This window comes from Stegostoma tigrinum, chromosome 12 (genome assembly GCF_030684315.1).
Source record: "Stegostoma tigrinum isolate sSteTig4 chromosome 12, sSteTig4.hap1, whole genome shotgun sequence".
In the NCBI taxonomy this organism is placed as follows: domain Eukaryota; kingdom Metazoa; phylum Chordata; class Chondrichthyes; order Orectolobiformes; family Stegostomatidae; genus Stegostoma; species Stegostoma tigrinum.
This window is the reverse complement of record NC_081365.1, coordinates 60,048,775-60,063,567: the sequence shown is the minus strand read 5'-3', so window position 1 is coordinate 60,063,567 and position 14,793 is coordinate 60,048,775. Positions and strand designations below refer to the sequence as shown.

Here is a 14,793-nt window from a genome sequence, read left to right as displayed (position 1 = left end):
ATACTATTGTCCAATAAATAAACTACTTCTCAGCAAAATAATGAAACTGCTAAAGTTCAGTTCTGTTTATATAAAATAATGAAAGTCATCGAAGCCTTGCTTGTAATACACACTAGAAGGTACACAATTTTTCCAATAGCTAGCATTACGATGTAATCAAGTATTAAAATAGTTCAAAGGATATGCCTCTTAATTTGTTATTTACAATGCATAATTAATAGAATTCAAAATATTAGTATATTGAAGCTGCTGCAGTCAAAATGGTGTTGCAGTAAATAGAATTTTTAAAAGCAATCAATGATACATAGTTCCTTGAATCATACACGCATTTTAATATATGGCTGGAGTATTCAATCATATCTATACTAAAATAATCAGATTCTCACCAAATAAAGCATCTCGTAAATCGAATCACAGGATCCTTTGATGTCCTGGTCTTTGGCCTTGTGTTTTATTCTCCAGAAGACTGACATTGTAAAAGAAACCCTTTACCTAATGAATAAATCTGCTTTATGATGCTTTTACCATCAATTTTCATCAGTGTTAAATTGTGACAGACAACTCATCAATCGTAACAGATTTTGTTTTTCTTTCATATTTAAAATAGTACAAATGTACAAGATGCTATGCTTACTGTTCTTTCTAGGCAATGCAGTGCCGCAGTACAAAGAATCAGTTCAGATTGGAGCGAATGCTGTAATCCTATTCTAACCACCTCAACCCTAAATCCTCAATGTTTATCTCAACAAAGATTCCAGTATCTGTTACAGCATGTCCAGCAATGAAGAGTAATTCCTGTCAACAAAAGTGTTCTCATCAAACAGCACCAAAAAAAAACTAGCAGAAACACGAAAGACAGCCTGCTGAAGCTGACACAGGAATGTCACTGTCTGCTTCCTAGGGCGCTGGTTCATTGAAATGGCTTAGTGCCTCTCTGGAATACTAACACTCAATTGAGTAAAGCTGTTCTGAACTGCACAAAACTAGCAAACACTGCAAAGAAAATGACCGGATATGTCATCCATGGCTCTATGCGGTTGAGCGGGTTGCACGCAAAAGGTTGCCAACATTTAAAGCCCTGTAAAAGGAAAGGCTCTTCTTTGAAGCTGAGTTTCAGCTCTCTGGACAGTATCACACACAAATTCAATACTATTTCTTCGCCTTTTTACATCCAGATCTGAAAATTATTCTCACGATATAAATCCAACAGTATGATACCATTCAAATAATATCTTCCATGAAAAAGTTCTGGAATAATTATTTGAAATTAAATTTCCTTTTTGATTTATTTTAATTCAGCTACAGCACTCATCACTACAGAAGGAACCAGCAAAGAATTCTGAACATATGGCATTTCCCCAAAATACAAAATCGAAGCACAGCTGTCTGTTCTGAACATCATCAACATTTTTCACCATTAAGACACACTTGAATAACACTGTCAACTCTAACAAAATAATCAAGTTGTACAGCGCACACAAGTGCTAAAATCTGTAAACATTACAGCGGTGACAAAAAGTAGATATGACACTTGAAGCAAAAACTTGTTGTTCTAACTCAAAAGGAAAAATTCCCAAAGTTTTCAAAACAGGCTTTTTTTGTCACATACTTGATATTGCTTAACTAAAGCTCATTACATGCCAATGATAAACAAATACTAAGTAATCAGTTGGCAAAGGTTTAAAAAAAATATGCTGACAGTCCTCTTCAGTTGCTTTTATACAAACAGCTGGAAAGCATTTGAATCAATTCTGAGGAAAAATTTAAATGAACACTGCAGACCTTCTTAGCAAATCTTGGTGAAAGAGCTTAAAGGATGTTAAATGGCTTAAGTATATCAACTTTCCCACCTGTTTATGACATTCATTTTGAATCTGTTTTACCTTAGAAAGAGCCAAGATACCTTCAAATTTATTTTTCATTCATCTTAAATAATAAGCATTGTTTTATGGAAGTTACTGCTGTTACAACTCTGAAAGCTTCAATATAAAGTCATTCAAGGGTGGGGTAAACAAGTTAAAACTTGTATTTCAACACACGAAGTGTAATAACATAAAGAACTTAAAACTCAGGGAAGCAAAGAAGAGGGAGCTTTCAGGATGCATATATGTTTAGAAAGAACTAAACATAACATGGTTTTTCCTTCAAGGAAGTTAAGTAGTAAACAAGTGGCAAAATGATGTTCTTAATAACACATAATGAGCACATTTTGCACACTTGTTTCATTCCTGACAGTTTTAGAAATCAACATGTTAAATAATTTTACTGAGGTCACACTTCTGTGGAGAATAGCTCAGATGTTCTAACTACTCCCACTAATTACAGCGTTCGCTCCACTGCTTGAAAATCTCTCAAACTTGTTAAAATTGAACTGTACTCATTGCAAATATTCTCACTTCAGTTATTTCTTTCCATTCTGTTTTGAGAGACAGTTATAAACTTGCATGCAGCTAATTGCTGCAATGGAACAAGTTTGTCTTCCTGTGCAGTTTTATCCAAGCTACACGGATCCTTGGTCAGATAACATCCGGAGTATTATGTTGAGATTTGGGCACCACACCCAAAACCAAAATACTATCTATGAGCGGATACAGTACAAACTCAAACTTGTTCTGAGGTTAACAACCATTTTGAGCAGGCCTAAGATGCTCATATGTCAACCTGGTGCAGAACCAAGCAGATATAATTAATTAAAAACAGAAAGAACTGCAGATGCTGTAAATCAGGAACAAAAGCAAAGTTGCCGGAAAAGCTCAGCAGTTCTGGCAGCATCTGTGAAGATAAAATCAGAGTTAACATTTTGGGTCTGGTGACTCTTCCTCAGAACCTTTCAGGTCTGGTGACCCTTCCTCAGAACCTTTCAGGTCTGGTGACCCTTCCTCAGAAGGTGGTGATGAGGCTGAGCCAAGAAGGCATGTGTTAGCCTCAAATTTGAATGTGCTTCCACTCCTTCTGTCCGTTACATCCCAGGCAAGTAATTGTTTCAGAGGACAAGGACAGCAGATACATGGGAAAAGCATCTGCAAGTTCCTCTCCAAGCTATTCATCACCCTGACTTGGAAATATATCGCCATTCCATCAGCATCAATGGAACAAAGCCTAGGTTTCCTCCTGTGAAGGCATTGTGGGTCTAACTATAGCAAATGGACTGAAGTTGTTCAAGATGGCAGCTCACCATCACCTTTTCAAGGATAATTAGAGATGGGCAATAAATGCTGCCCAGCCAGCAATACCCATGTCCGACAAATGAATAATAAACAGACAGCAGTAATTAGACTGAAATAGAAACACAGGAGGAAGCTAGTGAGTAATTAAGTAAGGGCTTTAAACTAATTCCTTGAGGGAGGAAGTGAAGGGGAATATCTGAAATAGAGATGAAATGAGCCAGGGCAGTGAAAAGGTAAACAATACTCGAAGTGTGTCAGGAACGGTAAAAAGTCAAAGTTTAAGTCTCTCTGAACACATGCTGCATTTATAACAAGGAGATTAGTTCATGGCATCAATGGAAATAAATGAATATGACTCGATAGCCATTATGGAGTTGCAGTTATAGCGTGACCAAGACTGGGAACTCGATATTCAAGGATATTCAGTGTTCTGGAAGAATAGGCAAGAGTGGCTGTCGTTAGCACTGCTGCATCACAGCACCAGGGATCCAGGCTGGATTCCACACGAGGGCAATTGTCTGTTTGGAGTTAGCACATTCTTCCCGTGTCTCCGTCGGTTTCCACCAGGTGATCCGATTTCCTCCCACAGTCTAAAGGTGTGCACATTTGGCGGATTGGCCATGCTAAAATTGCCCAGAGTGTGTTCAGGAATGTTTAGATTAGGTATGTTAGCCATGGGGAATGCACAATTACAGGGATAGGGTGAGGGATGCATCTGGGTGGGATGATCTTTGGAGGGTTGGTATGGATTTGTTGGGCCAAATGGCCTGTTTCCACACTATGGGGATTCGAAGGAAGAAAAGGCGATGGGTGAGCTTAATAAATAAAGCAGTGGTGAGTAGTGATATAATGAAACGGATTATGATGTGGAATTGGTTTGGATCGAGAAAGGAATGGAAAAAGAAAGTAGTTACAGATCAGAGTCATCCATAGATTCCTAGAGAGTTGTCTCAATGTGGGCCAAAGTATAAATTAGAAATAATGGAGGCTCGCAAAAAGAACACAATAATTGTCACGGGTGATTTTCATCTGCATACTGACTGTATGAATCACTTGGACAAGGGTAACATGTAAAAAGATTTATGCAGTGCATTCACGATTATTTCTTAAGAGTCGCATGTTGCTCAAACTACCAGGAAAAGGCTATTTTAGATCTAGTATTGTGTAATGAAATTGGAATAATAAGCAATTTCATAGTTAAGGATCATCTACAGTGTAGATATGGCAGAACTTTAAATTCAGTTTGAAGGAGACCAAACTCAGATCTCAAACCAGCGACCTCAAATTAAATATTGGCAATTACAGACATATGAAGGTGGAGTTGTCTGAAGTGGGCAGAGCAAATTAAGTAAGGTAAAAGTCAAGGGGTGGCTGCTGCAGACACTTAAGTAGATATTTCATAACATTCAACAAAAAATTATTCTGTTCAAAAAGGAATCAGTGAAAAGGATGAACATTTTGGGATTATCAAAGATGGTCAAAGACAGTATCTAATCAAAACTAAGGCATGCACAGTAGTGAAAACTAGTGGTGGGCCAACAGATTTGAATATTTTGTTTTCAAATCAGCAGATGTTTAGAAAGCTAATAAACAGGGAGAAAATTGAGCATGAGTGACCTTTTTGTGGAAGGGAAACTATGATTGACAAGTTTGCTAGAGTTCTTCGAGGATATAAAAAGAGTGGTTAAACTGGTAAAAACAGTATATTTGGATTTCTAGGAGACATTAGATAGGGTGCCACGTAACAGGTTGTTGCATAAGATAAGAGCTTGCAGTACTGGGCTCAATGAGTCAGTCAGAGTTTTCCCAAGTGTGGAAAGGGATGTTTTAACACCTTATTTCCGAACATGCCATCAAACATCCATCTATGCTAATCCAATTTTCCAGTATTCAGCTTGTAGTCTTATCAGCTTTAGTGTTTCAAGTGTTCACCTAAACAGTTATTAAATGTCTTGAGAATTCCTACCCCTACAACCCTTTCAAGCAATCAGTTACAGATATTCATAACTCTTTGGGGTAAAATAAACGCCCTCAAATTCCCACTCAACCTCCCGCTTCTCATCTCAAAATTGTGCCTCCTGCTTATTGACTGGTGAACGGGGAACAGTTTCTCCCTTCTTACCTGTCTATGTCCCTCAGAACTTGGAACGCCTCAAATCAGATTCCCCAGAGCCTTCTCCATCCTAAAGAAAGAACCCCAGCTTATCTACTCTTTCAATACAGCAGAATCACTCCGGTCCAGGCAAAATCCAGCCAAATTTCTTCTGCACTCTCCCTATTGCAATCACATCCTTCCTACAGCACAGCAACCAGAATTGCATGCTATACACTTGCCCAACTAAGGGTATACAAAGATCCATCATAGTCTCCTTGTTCTTGTATTCAGTATCTTGACTAATAAAGACAATCTTATCCACCTGTTCTTCTGCCTTCAAGATCTAAGGACACGGGCAGCATTGATCTCTAAGTTCTAGAACCCTACCTTATTTAGTCCTCCCAGAGTGCACCATCATGCACTTTTCAAGACTAAATTCCATTTGCCAGTGGTCAACTCACTTGGCCAGCCCATCTGTATCATCCTGCGGTCTTAGGCTTTACTGCTTACTATTTACCACACATACACCTTTCATATCATCTGCAAACTTACTGATTATACTGATTATTAATGACTTGGACGAGGGGATTGAAGGATGGGTCAGCAAGTTTGCAGACGACACAAAGGTCGGAGGTGTCGTTGACAGTGTAGAGGGCTGTTGTAGGCTGCAGCGGGACATTGACAGGATGCAGAGATGGGCTGAGAGGTGGCAGATGGAGTTCAACCTGGATAAATGCGAGGTGATGCATTTTGGAAGGTCGAATTTGAAAGCTGAGTACAGGATTAAGGATAGGATTCTTGGCAGCGTGGAGGAACAGAGGGATCTTGGTGTGCAGATACATAGATCCCTTAAAATGGCCACCCAAGTGGACAGGAAGGTTAAGAAAGCATATGGTGTTTTGGCTTTCATTAACAGGGGGATTGAGTTTAAGAGTCGTGAGATCTTGTTGCAGCTCTATAAAACTTTGGTTAGACCGCACTTGGAATACTGCGTCCAGTTCTGGGCGCCCTATTATAGGAAAGATGTGGATGCTTTGGAGAGGGTTCAGAGGAGGTTTACCAGGATGCTGCCTGGACTGGAGGGCTTATCTTATGAAGAGAGGTTGACTGAGCTCGGTCTCTCTTCATTGGAGAAAAGGAGGAGGAGAGGGGACCTAATTGAGGTATACAAGATAATGAGAGGCATAGATAGAGTTGATAGCCAGAGACTATTTCCCAGGGCAGAAATGGCTAGCACGAGGGGTCATAGTTTTAAGCTGGTTGGTGGAAAGTATAGAGGGGATGTCAGAGGCAGGTTCTTTACGCAGAGAGTTGTGAGAGCATGGAATGCGTTGCCAGCAGCAGTTGTGGAAGCAAGGTCATTGGGGTCATTTAAGAGACTGCTGGACATGTATATGGTCACAGAAATTTGAGGGTGCATACATGAGGATCAATGGTCGGCACAACATTGTGGGCTGAAGGGCCTGTTCTGTGCTGTACTGTTCTATGTTCTATGTTCTATGTTCTATACCTCCTACACATGTCTAGACCATTAATCAATAAACATAAACAACAAACAGCATGTCACCCAACACTGAATGCTGTGATATGCCACTGGGGATAGGTTTCCAATCACAAAAACACCCTTTGCCTGCCACCTTCTGCTTCCAGCCATTATCCCAATTTTGGGTCCAGTTTGCCAAATTTCCATGGCTTCCACGTGCTCTTGCCTTCTTAACCAGTCTGCCATGTCAGACCTTGTCAAAAGCCTTACTGAAGTTCAATGTGGATTACATAAACTACACTACCCTCATCTACACATATTCACCTCCTTGGAAAATTATTGCTATTTTGTTTTGCTGGTGACTGAGGCTTGGGTGTTAAATTTTCAGATGTGAAAATGGGATCATGTTGGAAAATAATTTGTGAAGCAGGAGCCAGTGATTTCAGGTGGGTTGCAAGTTACTGACTACACACAAGGTGTAGTCAAAATGTGGAACGTTGGGTGAATTCAAATGTTTAAGAATAAGTTTGAAAGTTTCCCATCACTTGACAATATCTACAGCTAAAGATCAAAGGTTGGTAAAATCCAATGTACAGCCCAATCATGCTTTAATTGCTCATCAGTATAGGTTGAAGGAGCTGAACATTCTTTACTTATTGCCATGATATTCATAACTTCAATTAATATAGAATCGCAAGAATATCAGGAGCCCTAATTCTAAATATCAGAGTTGCTGGAATTATGAGAAAAGTTCTTTCTCTGCTTCCCCCACAGTATGATTAGATCATAATTGCATGAAGATTTAAATACAATAAGCTGATCCACAGTCAGGCTTGGCACAACAAATATAGAATTATTGACATAAATTTTGCCAATATGCTAAAATATGAAAGAAAAAGACACTTTGCCACTTTACAGACTGAACAGTTATAACCACTGCTCACTTTTTTGGGCAACAGCTCTTGGTAATGCTTCTAGTCCCGTTCACACCTCCTCTGGATCCATCTTTTCCTTATTTTACCACCTCTGACAAAATGCCATTAAATAAAAACATTAACTCTGTTTCTCTTAGCCCAATACTACCTCCTCTGAGTATTTGCAGAATTTTCTGTTTTTATGAATATGAAAACAAAATCTGTATGGGATATCAAAGGTTACAACAGAATTCTGTATGTCACTGGTCTCTGAAAGGAGTTGCATTAAGGTTTTACATATTGGCACATTTGTATTCTCCTTGATGAAGTCTGCACAACCAGGAACTGCAGGCTTTAAAGACACAACTAAACCTGCACTTATTGGCAACATACTGACAAACAAAAACCAGCCACAGTGTTTTGCTCATTCATTCACTCATAGCATTTCATTCCATGTTCCCAACATTTATCTTTAGAGATCAGAAATTGTTGACACTAACTGGATCAGAGAGCAGGATAATATAACAACAAATTAGAGAACTTTACTGACTCAAACCTCTAAATACACCTCGAGCAAACAGCATGGAAAAATTCCCAGATTTAGGTGCTGCTCAGCCACATAGAAATATAACGTGTATCATTTCAAGACATGGATACTGACTGTCAATTTCCTCAATTTTATTCAGAATACCACTGCACAAAGTTCAATCACCTCACTTGGGCAGGCAAGGTACCATCCAATAGGACATGTCCCCTTTGATGGTGATGTCTCTCCATCCTGTGCTGTTGCTCATCAATGATAACACATCCCCCTCACATAGCAACTGCCACACTTTAAGTATAAGCGAACTAGAGATCAAAAGCAACCAAAACCAAGGCAACAGTTGCCATGTTGCTGGCTTTCACTGATACATACAAATAAGACAACCATTTTTCCGAAATTCTCAGTTAGCTGGCTGAGCTAAAGTACCAAATTTATGGAGCTTGTCAATTTGTGATTAAACTCCTTGACAATGAGCTATTGCTACCCCCAAGTTGCCACATATCTGATTTGTGAATTGGTAGGGGATAGGAAATTTTGCATCTCTGCCTCTACTTTAAGGATAATGAGTTTCTCTAAAAGAACAGACATGTTCTAGTTGAACTGAGGAAAATGCTTTACTAACTGATACGTGCAATTAAGGGCTAAATTGCAAAGCAGAACCACAAAAGTTATAATTTCTGGAATGCTACCTGAGTCATGAACATGCTGGCATAAAGATCAGGGATTTGAATGCCAAATTCAGTTCATCGGATGATGACATCAGCAGTAGGCCAGCTGTATTTTTTGATGGCTTTCATTTGAATCATGCTGGCACCAAGGTCCTGGCAAATTGTATAAATGAGGCTGTAGAGAGGAATTTAAGCTAAATTGTGGGGTTGCAGGGGTCATGAGGGAGGATTTATAAACTTTAACACAAAAGCATAAGACAACAGTGCAACATAAGGATAAATGTAACTGGAATCAGCCCAGAAGAGACAGAGATTGGATTAGGCAAAAGTAGTAAAAACACAGAATTGAATGCTTGTTATCTAAAGGTATGCAGAATCATAAAATGGATGAATTGATAACAGTAGTAGAAGCAACTTGCAACGAAAGTTCAGCGATTCCTGAGGTGTCATTGTAAACAAACCATGGCAGAAATATTCAAGGGAATTTAATTTTGAAAAGGTGTGAAGAAAGGAAGATGATGTGACATAACTCTGTTAATCAAGGCTGAGATCAATATAGTAATAAAAAATGATTTTGACTTGAAAGATCAATATGTTGAACCAGTTCGGGTGGAGATAAAGAGCAAGAGAAAGAAATTGCAGATTGTAGTTTATATGCACTATAACATAATTACTCCACAGTTCAAAATAAGGGATCTCTCAATCACAAGAGGTGAGAAATGACTTTTTTTCTCTCAGAGGGAATGATAATTCTCAGAACAGTGGTGACTAATTAACTGAATATATTCAAGGATAAGGTAAATTAATTGTTGATCTCCAAGGAATGAAGTGTTATGACATCAGACAGGAGAGTGGAGTTAAGGCCACAGACAGATCAGTTTGATGGTAAATGATTGGTGAAGCAGGCTCAAGGGACTAATTGTCTTACTTCTACTTAATTGCGTAGAATAGAGGAAATTTTCTGAACAAAACGTGGTTGCTAGTCCTTAAGATTGTGTCACAGGTTCTTGGCTGCTGCCCGAGAGCCTGCTCCAAGTAGTGGACAGGTGGGCACATCCCAGTTCCCCCACTCTGGGGTCTTACAGAAACTGCTAAACCACTAAACATCACAGAGGAGATAATAAAATGTGAGGCTGGATGAACACAGCAGGCCAAGCAGCATCTCAGGAGCACAAAAGCTGACGTTTCGGGCCTAGACCCTTCATCAGAGAGGGGGATGGGGGGAGGGAACTGGAATAAATAGGGAGAGAGGGGGAGGTGGACCGAAGATGGAGAGAAAAGAAGATAGGTGGAGAGAGTGTAGGTGGGGAGGTAGGGAGGGGATAGGTCAGTCCAGGGAAGACGGACAGGTCAAGGAGGTGGGATGAGGTTAGTAGGTAGCTGAGGGTGCGGCTTGGGGTGGGAGGAAGGGATGGGTGAGAGGAAGAACTGGTTAGGGAGGCAGAGACAGGTTGGACTGGTTTTGGGATGCAGTGGGTGGGGGGGAAGACAACCAGCCCAGCTCTTCCCCCCCACCCACTGCATCCCAAAACCAGTCCAACTTGTCTCTGCCTCCCTAACCGGTTCTTCCTCTCACCCATCCCTTCCTCCCACCCCAAGCCACACCCCCAGCTACCTACTAACCTCATCCCACCTCCTTGACCTGTCCGTCTTCCCTGGACTGACCTATCCCCTCCCTACCTCCCCACCTACACTCTCTCCACCTATCTTCTTTACTCTCCATCTTCGGTCCGCCTCCCCCTCTCTCCCTATTTATTCCAGTTCCCTCCCCCCATCCCCCTCTCTGATGAAGGGTCTAGGCCCGAAACGTCAGCTTTTGTGCTCCTGAGATGCTGCTTGGCCTGCTGTGTTCATCCAGCCTCACATTTTATTATCTTGGAATCTCCAGCATCTGCAGTTCCCATTATCTCTAACATCACTGAGGAGCTCAATTTTGCAGATTATAGAGATTACCAACTCTATCTAATTCAACTCCTTTGCATAAAGGCCACTTGCTCCATACACATCAGAGACTGTGCTCCATCAATATTACCATATACCTACTGTGAGAATCCCCAAATTGTGATGACAACAATTAATGGAACTTTATACATATCACATTTAACACTGCTTCACTTTATAAAGAAATAAGAACGCATGAGCTATGCTGCTTCAAGGCATACAATTTTGGCAAATCATTAAATAATGTCTAGTCTCATGATGTTGCCAATAATTGACAAATGTCTTCCAATGAGTACAGTACCAGCCAATTCAAATAACGTATCAAAACATATGGAACAACACAAAAGAATTTGATTTCATTTATTGTTGTCACATGTACTGAGATACAGTGAAAATGGTTGTTTTGTATGCCATACAAACAGATTGTACAAGACAAAATGCATCAGGGTGGTACATCTGAGTTGCAGAATACAGTATTGCAATCACAGAGAAAGGTGCACAGCAATAAATCAACATTAACATTTGAGAGGTCCATTCAAAAGTCTGATAACAGCGGGTAAGAATCTGTTTGTACGTAAATTCAAACTTTTATATCCTCAGCCCGACAGAAGAGGGGGGAAAAGAGTGCATAACCAGGGTTGGAGGGGTTTTTGATTATATTGATTGCCTCCAAGTCAGCTGGAAGTACAGATATAATAAATGTTGGACAATTTCTAACAATAACACAAAAACTGACTAGAGTGAAATGTATCCAAAAAACTGAAAGAACTGTGGATGCTGGAAATCAGAAGCAGAAACAGAAATTGCTGGAAAAAAGACTCAGCAGGTCTTATAGCATCTGTGGAGAGAAATCAGTTACCATTTCAGGTCCAGGGATCCTTTTTTAGAACTGATGGTAGCTATGAAAAGGATGGTTTATGTACAGAAGATGGTGGTGGAGGGGAGGGGAGGGGAGGAATAAATAGATGATAGGTGGAGACAGAGCCCAACAGAGAGAAAAACAATTGGACAGACAAAGGACTGGATAAAAGTCAGCTTGTGGGAATGAACAGCTGCTAATGAGGACTGTCAGTGACTGACAATGGGTAGTTTGTGGTAGCTGCCCATGTGGGAGGGGGGAAGACATGGAGAAAGATGCTCAAGCTCTAAAACTGTTGAACTCAATAGTACTTGCAGAAGGCTACAGCATTCCCAAGCAGAAAATTAGGTTTGTTCTTCCAGCTTGCACTAAGCTTCACTGGAAGCAAGCCTGAGACACAGATGTAAACAGGGGAACATGGTGGCGTGTTGAAGTGGCAAGTAACAGGAAGCTCACTGTCGTCTTTGCGATCAGAATGTCGGTGTTCTGCAACCCACTGTCCTAGGCTAACCTTTACCACTCCTTTGTCTTTTCAAATGTGTTTCCCTCTCTTTGGGCTCTATCTTCACCTACTGTTTATTCCTTCCTCCTCCCCTACCCTACCTTGTGTATAAAAACCAACCTTTTCCTCATTACCATCAATTCTGAAGAAGGGTCACTGGACCTGAAACCTCCGAGAAATGTATCCACTTTGTAGGTAAGACTGTTTCAATCCAGCGGCAGTTATGGAAAGGTGATAACAACAGTGCTGTGAATGCTTCTCAATCAAATATAACAGGGAACATGTTAAAAATATAAAACTTAGATTTAAACAAAAGTAAAATAAATTTAGTTATTGCAAGGCTTGATTAGTTAAATCAGTTCTTCCCAAGCTTAAACTGCTGTGGCCTCTCAGCATGTGATGGTGGTAGAAAAGACGAGGAGGGCAGGTCAGCCATTGCTCTCTCAGACCTTGAGATATGAAAACTTCAGCTTATGATTATACTTTGACTCCCAAACCCCAACTTTTGAGGAGCCCAGGGTGACACGTTATAACTATGTTTTTACATTGAAAATGATCTTATGTTCATTTAAAACTTCAGTCATCATTAATTTAATTTAAACAATGCTGATGCATATTTACTCTAAATTCAAAGAGGTCTCAGTCACCACAGTTTAACCAATTTTCCACTAAATTAATATGTAAAATAGGGATTGTAAGAGTTTACACAATTTGCTGATTCAACTTCACAAGAAATGGAGAGGATACTTTGTAATAAAAGTACTTAAAGTAAGACAACCATAATATTAGGAGCTGAAAATGAAATTGAATATTGTAATCTATGTTAAAATGTTGTTTACTCACTGGAATATTGGAACCATACTTTGCAGTGTTTTAAGTACCAAAGCTTTTAATACAAACCATATTTTAAATAGATTAATACCCAATAAATAACATATTATGACACTTGATCCACTCTTCGTAAAGCCAGTTTGTTTGTTGTGAACACTTAACATCAGTTTTATTCATAACATCCATTTCAAAAAGGGCTTAGGCAATAGACTAGAAAATGCAAAATTATCTCTGCACTTAACAAGCACCTAGATTTCAGACTCAAACATCTCACAATCCAGAAAGAAATTAATTAGTAAATAAATAACGAGTTGATCCATCTGGGCCAGGGATTTCCATTTATAAAACAAGACTACAGCTCCTCTGGAAAAACAGATCTGGTCTTGCTTACAGAAACAAACTCAGGCAGCCCACCATCAGAACAGTGAGGGACATTCAAAATAGAATTGGCAAGAGTATAGGCCTAATATGTTTCCTGTGGGGTGAAATGTGAAATAACTCCAGCGGCAGGTATCCCATCACCAAGTCACCCTTTATTTACATGTGGAGAATCCTTGACACTGTTTCCACTCCCTCAGAGCTAGCTCTCCGTGAATAGGGTGTCTGACACTCCTGTTTTATCAGTCAGCCAGGGCTCCCTGATTGGACCAGTTTATCAATCTCAATCAGGAAACTCATATTCTACATCTGTCCACCTGGCTGACCTTGTTACAATCACTACATCCCTCCCTCTCTGAGTCAGAGGACATAGGCTCGTTCATTTTGCTTTGTAGCTCCTCCTGGAACATTTTAGCCGACATCAGGTCTCTGATACTGGTGGTGTGTAACGGACAGGTACTCACCTCTTCCGACTGGGGCGTCTCAGAAGACATTCATTCCCTTCTCCACGTAGCAGATCCATCGTGTCCATCTTAGATTCTGAAGTATCTTCAACACTTGTTGGAAAAGGAGAACCCATAGATCCGGAATAGTCGACAAAGCAATCGAGGAGTTGGGTGTGTTTTGCTCCCACACAGAGTTTGCAGCTTTCATATGGTCCAAAAATTTGTTCAGGACAGTCGCACCTCCCCAAACTTTATTTGTCACTGGACCTGACCTCGCATTGACCATGCCTCTTACGTCTGCAGGGCCACTCCTGTGGTTCCTAATCAAAACTACTCAAGTAAACTGTCTCACTCGCTTAATGGAGTCTTGTGAACGGCATTCGCACTCCTAATGCCATTTCTTCACCACCACCAGCACCCACCCCCACGTCCAGGTCCAGGAAGATCAGATTTAACCTGATACAGTGTCTTTTCCCCATTAGCAACTCTGCTAGAGCTATCCCTGTAGTTGCACGAGGTGTAGTCCTATAATCAAACAGGAACCAGGACAGTTTGGTATCTAGTGAAGCTGTAGGCTGTTTCCTTAAGTCTGCCTTCAAAGTTTGGACTGCTCTTTCTGCCAGGTTATGGGATGATGGGTGGTATGGAGCTGTCCTTATAGTAAATTGCCATTTGACTTTTAAAAAATATACAAATTTCCTTTTGACAAACAATGGCAAATTATCTGTGACCAACACTTCCAGAATCGGTGTACTGTGCAAGATGTTTGCAAATTTTCCATTGTCATCCCCGTGTTTGACGGATGACCTCCGTGCACATTCAGCCACTTTGATTGGGAGTCCACAATGACGAAGAACATTGAGCCATAGAGTTATACATTATGGAAACAGATCCTTCGGTCTAAGTAGCCCGCACTGACCATGTTCCCAAACTAAACTAGTCCCACCTGCTTGTGTTTGACACAT

General features: G+C 40.3%; 1 protein-coding gene across 6 annotated transcripts in view; it reads right to left on the bottom strand.

Annotated features, from left to right (window-relative positions):
- The window catches only part of LOC125456959 (rho guanine nucleotide exchange factor TIAM1-like), a 278,224-nt gene that overhangs the window by 58,340 nt on the left and 205,091 nt on the right, over positions 1-14,793 (bottom strand). The window contains exon 1 of one of the 6 annotated variants that reach the window (XM_048540609.1): positions 387-934. The exons of the other annotated variants lie outside the window; for them this stretch is intronic. Within the exon in view, the coding sequence (XP_048396566.1) occupies positions 387-473 (87 nt within the window). The 5' untranslated portion in view covers positions 474-934. Of the gene's footprint in view, positions 1-386; positions 935-14,793 lie in introns of those variants that run through there. 6 annotated transcript variants of the gene reach the window in all.